This window comes from Aegilops tauschii, chromosome 6 (genome assembly GCF_002575655.3).
Source record: "Aegilops tauschii subsp. strangulata cultivar AL8/78 chromosome 6, Aet v6.0, whole genome shotgun sequence".
Lineage (NCBI taxonomy): Eukaryota > Viridiplantae > Streptophyta > Magnoliopsida > Poales > Poaceae > Aegilops > Aegilops tauschii.
The window spans coordinates 20489988-20497219 of NC_053040.3; the positions used below are offsets into that span (position 1 = coordinate 20489988).

General features: G+C 48.3%; 1 protein-coding gene across 1 annotated transcript; it reads right to left on the reverse strand.

Moving 5' to 3' along the window:
* Positions 1 to 473: 473 nt before the first annotated feature.
* On the reverse strand, positions 474 to 1751 carry LOC141025718 (uncharacterized). The gene has a single exon (XM_073501630.1). The coding sequence runs from the start codon at positions 1749 to 1751 to the stop codon at positions 474 to 476; it is 1278 nt and encodes a 425-aa protein (XP_073357731.1).
* Between the last annotated feature and the right edge of the window lie 5481 nt (positions 1752 to 7232).

Consider the following 7232-nt stretch of genomic DNA (forward strand, 5'->3'; position numbering starts at 1 on the left):
GAAGTATTTGTTCCCTCTTGGTGTTGGTGGCGTGATCGGACCACACAAATCTGTATGCACTAGCTCCAGACCATGCTCTGCTCGATATGAACTCGCCTGCGGGAAAGGGGCTCGATGTTGTTTCCCTAGTGCACACCCATCGCAATACTGCTCGATGCGAGCTATCTCAGGCATACCTCGGACCATCCCTTTTGCAGACATGGCACGCAGCGCTCGGAAATGCAAATGCCCCATTCTAGCATGCCACTTCCAAGTCTCCTCATCCACTTTGGTCATCAGACACACCGGCGTGTCAATGGTCAGCATGCCGGTGTACAAACGAGTGCTTGATCGCCGGACACGAGCTAGTATGCGTTGAGCTGGGTCATGTACTGTCATCAAACCATTCTGAATCCCAATCTGACACCCACCTTCGTCCAACTGACCAACAGAGATTATGTTGCTTCGCAGGCTCGGTATGTAGTATACCTCTGTCAAGGCTCGCCGCTCTGGCACTTGAAAACAATGGATCCCCTGCCACGGATTGCTACATGTGACCCATCTCCAAATTTGACCGTGCCATGCACGCCCTCATCAAGCTTAGCAAACATGCTCTTCTCTCCTGTCATGTGACTTGTGGCACCCGTGTCAAAATACCATAGACCGTCAGGGGATGGCACGGGGATTACCTTTTCTTCATTGAGAAAAACTGCCTGTGGTGCCACTGGTTCAGCCGCTGTGCCGGGGGTGACCATGGCCATGAACAGGCCTTGCTCATGCTCGTCGCCTTCTTCGCGCACCAGATTGGCTTGTTCCTTCTTCCCTTGCTGGCCTTGTTTTTCCAGATACGACCAACAGTCTTTCTTCCAGTGGCCAAGTTTCCCACAGAAGTGACATTTCCCTTTCTTCTTTCCGCCCGATCCACCGGATCCACCAGCGCCGCCGTTGCCGGCCGCGGGTTTGCCTCCGCCGGGAGACTTGTTCTTGGCCGGCTGCTTGTTCTTGCCGGCGCCGCCGCCACCAGACGATGAGCCGCCGCCGCCGAGCTTCTCACGGGCCAGCCACTCCTCATGAGTGAGCAGAAGGCGCCCGGTGGATTGCGCACCGTCATCGAGGTCGTAGTGGTCCTCACATGCAGAGAAACGCCCAACGAGCTCTTCAATGGACATGGTTTTCAGATCAATCAAGGACTCAATCGCCATGGCCATCGGGCGGTACCTCCGCGGCACCATTCGGAGGAACTTCTGGACGGCCTTGTGCTCGGTAACGGGGTCGCCGTACAACTCCAGATCGGCAACGAGGCCAGAAAGCCGCAGCCCAAAATCCTCGACGGACTCCCCGTCTCTGAAACGGAGATCCTCGAACTCCCGCCGGCGCACCTGCGCCTTGGCTTCACGGGCGCGCTCGCTGCCCATGCGCATGGTCTTGATTGTCTCCCACGCCTTCTTCGCCGAGTCCTTGGCGGCCAGCACGCGCAGCATCTCCGGCGGGATGCCGGTCAGAAGGATCTGTAGCGCACGCCGGTCATCGTTCTCGGCGGCGGCGTCGTCGGTCACCACACACCAGACGCGGGCGACCTGCAGCTTGACCTGCATGACCAGCGCCCACTCCTGGTAGTTGGTGCGCGTCAGCATCATCGACGTCCACGTCTCCTCGCGCACGACGCGCTCCACCACACGGAGCTCGCCGCTGCCGCTGCCGGTGAGGCGCGCGAGCGGCGCCTTTGACGACGGTGTCTTGCTCTTCTTCTCCTCCGTTTCCGTGTCCGACATGACCGCAGTGGATCAAACACCACTCGATCAACCAGGCGCAAGATCAAACACCTGCAGCTCTGATACCAAATGTCGTCGCCGGATCGATCGAGAGGAGAAACGAGTGAGGGAGGGATGAACACACGCGAGGAGGAAGAACTGGTATATTTTGTGCCGTCGAACTCGACAGCGTTTTTCTGTTATTCCTCTTGCTTTTCCTTAGCGATTACAAGGCTAACTACCTCCCGATCAGCTGCTCTAGATCCGCGTCCGTCGCGCCATCCCACGATTGCGTCACTAGTGCCATACCGATCGGGAGTTTACATCAAAACAGAAAACGGGAAACTGGAGATCGTGCAACAGCACGTCTCGCTACCTAGCTACGTGCATGCGCATGGAGCTGTCCCATCGGACTCGCATGCATGCACTTATTCTATGCTGAAACAGGTACGCAATGGAGCTGAACTTAATTAGGTCCTACAGTGCTCACGGACACGGCTGTCGCCTGTAGCATTCACCTGGTCACCCTCAGCTGCTGGTCGATCAGCCTCTACCACGACCAGTCTCAGACTTCAATCTTGCCAATGCAAACAACCCTATAGCAAGTAGCTAGATACATGATTTTCTGAAGACTTGCCTCATAGTAGCAACGTGATGGAGGAAGACATGCCTAATCCACAAAATCCATAGCTAAGCACTGACACGTGATATATATCTTTTATTTGGGGGTACAGGTGATATATATATCTAGGTGTATATGCATTTTTTACTACTCCATGCACACCATCTGCATAATACAAGACACCATCTAGATCTATGGACTAGGGGTGCAAATTGTACTACGACGTAATTTTGTGGTGTACATTTGTGAATTATACTATGATAAACTATACCAACTCACAAATATAGTGATTATACTACTAAAATTTGCTAAATACGAATGGAGGTACGGCAGCCTAACACTACCTATGCCAGTCGCAAAGCCCAGAAAAGAGTGCAGGGTACAGAAGAAAATTAAGTTTATTCACTAACAGACAGTACCTCAATTACATTACATTGGTATACAATCATACACACTGAGGAAATGTTAAGCAAAAAAAAATGATAGAGAGGAAAAGGAAGACCTGTAGGTCCAAGAGTACTTCTGGGAACAACAGCGATGCGGACGGGTCATGCGCTTGGGGAAGACAACGTTGCTAGCATCCTCATACTCAAGCTGGATCCATGCTGGTTGCGGGAGACAAGATCCACGCCCACATCACCTGGACGGACGCCGAGGGAAACGACACTGTGCAGATCGACGATCTCGCCTCCTCCCTTGCGCAGATGCTCCTGAGACCCTGCTACACATCCATCGCTGTTACTGGCCCAGGAGACAAGCCGCCGTAGGCAGTCACCCCTGTGAGCTGTGGCCACAACAACGACTTGAGCTGCGGGGATGCCTGCAGCTGAGGAGGAGCAGGCTCAAGGCAACAAATCAAGAGGGCAAATTATTGGGACGGCTCATCCGGTGGCAGCAATTTTGGAGTGACCGGATGGAAGAAGGAAAGAAGAAAGGGGATCGGGGCATCAGGCAAGAGAAACATAGTATTTTTTTTAGCGGTGGCAAGAGAAACATGTGAGCGTGTGAAGGTGTGTGTGAGTGAAATAAAGATTCTTTTTCTTAAGCGTAGAGTGAGAGAGAAGATGTGTGAGCGCTGGTGTGCATCTGCTTAAGCGTGTTGGGCTAAAGCCCAAATAATCATATAATACCAGCACAAGAAAAGAAGCAACTTTAAGTATATACTGTATATACGTGTGTTTAGCACAAATTTCATTATTTTCCATACAATCCTTCAGTACATTATTCATATGACTAAAAAACCCTCACATATACCAATGCGTCATATTTGGACTCAAATTTAAGCAGCTGAAACTTTACGCAAATACATATATTCAACCTGAACAAAGCTATTGCAGTGTGATGTTTCCGTTGGTCCAAATAAGCTGACATTCCATGACAAGCCATACCCACACTAAAAACATGATTGCCCGACCACACGTCACTCCTGAACAATTCGACGCGAACGTGCCCTCTCGATACTTTCCGAAACATGAAAGGGGAATTCCTCTAATGCTAAACATAACGACTTCACGACCAACCGACAGAAGAACTTAATATTTACTTCTTTGAAGCAAACTTTGATCCATCCTAACCCGCACTTATGTGCGGAAAATTAGCATCAAAGTGCTAGCGAAGAGGAGAAAACAAGAAGGGCACTGAAATTCACAAGATCCAAGTTTAATACACTTTTTCTAGATGACCAATTTATTTGCTCGATGTTCACAGGGAGGGATACCTGTATAGGCAAAATTACATTATTTCTCTCCCAAACATTGGTATACGATCCGGCATTTGCTTGCAATTTCATGTTCTATCGTTCAAGCTATATATGTGTTTACTATGTGTATCTGGACTTTATGTTTCAATTTTGCACATAATAGTGAAACCAATTTTGAATGGAGGATTTCGGCTTCGTACATACTAAGAATATTGATAGATAATACTGATAATACACCTAAAACTTAGACTACACTCTCATGAACCACTTTGGTTGTAATTATAATGATCATTCCCGAAATTGCACGGGCTCTCTTCATAGAACTGACATGGCACACGATGCTAATGCAATTCATTAGACATAAACTTTCCCAGTATATTAACACAAAGTCTAGAGATATGTATATCTCCTATATGACACATATACTTCTTTTTGTACACAAATAATAGTTCCTGATTTATATTCGATTGCATTTTCTGTTCTTTCACAAAAGTTTTAGTGTGCATACGTAGTTTCCTGAAAAGTTGGCATTTATTGAATTCTACCGAGAGATAGGAATATAGAGGAATGAGGTGCACTTTCTAGGATCATTTTTTTTATTTCCTATTCTAGGATTGTTCTATCTTATGTCATTACCTTAAAATCCAATATAATGCAGTGGTCTGTGTGTTCTTTGTGTACATGGACTCCTATAGTATGGCGACAATGTTAATATATATGTTATCTTGACATATGTTCCCTTTATCATGATGGCAAGTGATCACGTCACATTCATAGTATGAGTAAGTATGCCATTCACCCTCATGGACAATGACAATCGTAATATCTCTTTTGCTATTGTACCAAATGATCAGCTCACCATGCGTGGAAATATATTTTTAATTAGCTAAACTTTTGAGTTCAACTATGCAAACATAGATCTCACGTTATTTATGTTTTTAAGGAGGGAATTTTTTTGTTTTATCCAGCTTTCGATGACAAGCAGAATTATAAATTAATATATGTGTTGTACTCCACTTACTACTGATAAGTTTATAAATTTCATACAACCTTGGGAAAATGAAATAGAACTCTTGCAACCAACCACCAACTTGCATATGTGTTTAGAAGTTTATCTTTCCATCTATGGCATTTCTTTTGTGGATCCAGAATATAATATTGAGAATGAAAAAGTGTATCATGTGCCCTTTTGAAGTAATAGTTATTTCCTCAAGCATGATGTATGCAAGAAAAAAATATTCATTGATAAATAGAATAATGCGAAATGACTATAGAGCAATATAAATTTATATTGTAAAATAGAAACCAATAGAGGTGCTTCTAATTTGATTTTACAGAAATTAAATAATATGATGCTATTAATAAATAGCATAAAGTTCTAGCCCGCGCATCGAGCGGGCCACTTTCCTAGTCCCCAAAATAATAAAATGAATATTATTCCTAAAAGGAAAATATTCATTTTTCTCTCTTAAACCCATTTCAGAACTTTGTGCTCCAAAGCAACCTCAATTTTTCTTGCTCAGAAAAATCTGACATAATTCCTAAATATTCTTAGGACCATGGCACATCTTCCCATGCAAAAATATTGCATCATTTTTTGTAATATTTTTGCTGTAGAAAATCTTTTCACTTCTGGACCAGAAATGCACCTTGTACAGCAAGTGCATTTTTCCTTGAGCTTTTGGCCTTGAGATTTCTTGAGCTTAAAGATCTTCCTAAGAAACCCTAAACCCCAGGAGATTAGCCCTAATGGCCTTCTAGAATGTGGCCAAACTTGGCGACCAAGTTTCTGACAGAAACTTGCCAGCTTGGTAGAGTCGCGTCTGGTCGGCCTGGGTATGATCCATCACCTCTCCTAGACGTAGCACTGCACGGTCGAGCTTGTAGAAAAGGTTTGGCCGCTCCTGGCCGTCGTTTTGGCCATGCCAGCTTGGTGACCGTGCGAGGACACGGCGCCTGGCAGCGTCTCGACGCGCTCCGGCTAGCGCTTTGCATTCTGTTTCGCGCGTGTGCATGCAAGCGCTCGCCTCCGACTGCCGCAACGTGCCACAACCCTCGACCCATCACCCTTGACCCCTCCCTGGCGCTCGCCGACGCCGGAGCCGCCGCAGCAAGCCCGGTCAAGTCGCGGCCAAAACGGCACAGTGCGCGCATGTGCTTGTCCCCATCTCAAACCGCCTCCTGTGCTCGTCCGCGAGCGTGGGCAAGCGCCGGCGTTGACGTTGCACCCTGTCCCCTCGCGTTGGAGCCTCTCGTCGACGTTCGACGCGTGTCCAGAGCGCTCCGGTGGTGACACGCCCTCCCCCCCCTCTACTCCGGCTATATAAAGCCACCCCGCCTCCCTTGCTAGCCACGCACCACTCCACACCACCTCCACGAACACGTAGACGAGAAGAAGCCCGGTCGGGCAGGCCTCTGGCCGTCGCCCCAACCCGAGGACTCCGACGATCCCCGCAGGCCAGTTGCCGTTCTCCAGGGCCTCTCGAGCTCAAGCAGCTGCTTGGGCAGGGCCTTGGTGGTCTGCTGGAGCTGCCTGGATCCCGCCAAGCCCTCGGAGCTGCCTCTAGCCACCGTCTTCCACCTCTCCGGCGAACCCCGTCCGCCACTGAAGCTTGCGACCTCGACTGCGACCTGCTCCGTCCACCTTTCGCCAAGCCACGGGTACGGGCAGGTGCGCCGCGAGCCCCACTTCCGATCTATCCCTCTAGCCTAGCCCCAAACCCCCTCGTCGCCGGCATGAGCTCCGGCGAAGCACCGCCTCCCATCTGATCTCGGTCCCCTCCCTCTCTCCTGACTGGTGGGGCCCAGTGTCAGCCTCACCACTCGCGCCCGAAGCGGTACGAGTGGAGGCGCACTCCCACTTGACGCCTTCGACGTCACCCCCCCCCCCCCCCCAGGATTTTCTATTTATTCAAATTTAGTTCAGAAATTTGACTAAACTTTGACAAGCCACCATTTCTAAACCATAAGTCCAAATGAATTGATTCTTTTTGCATTGTTTTTGTTACAGAAAGCTCTAGCAGCACACCAAAAGGTGGATTTTTCCTTGCTATCTAGAATTTCTGGTGATTTTCAGAATGTGTTTTGACATTTATTTTTGTGGTTTTAAAATATTTTCAAAAGGAGGATCTTGCCTTGAAGCTAACCAGGAGGAGTGTGACCCTCCTCTGCACTAAGGCAA

Bases quoted from the DNA above. Each gene is read 5' to 3' on its own strand.
- LOC141025718 (XM_073501630.1), bottom strand. From the start codon at position 1,751: ATGTCGGACACGGAAACGGAGGAGAAGAAGAGCAAGACACCGTCGTCA.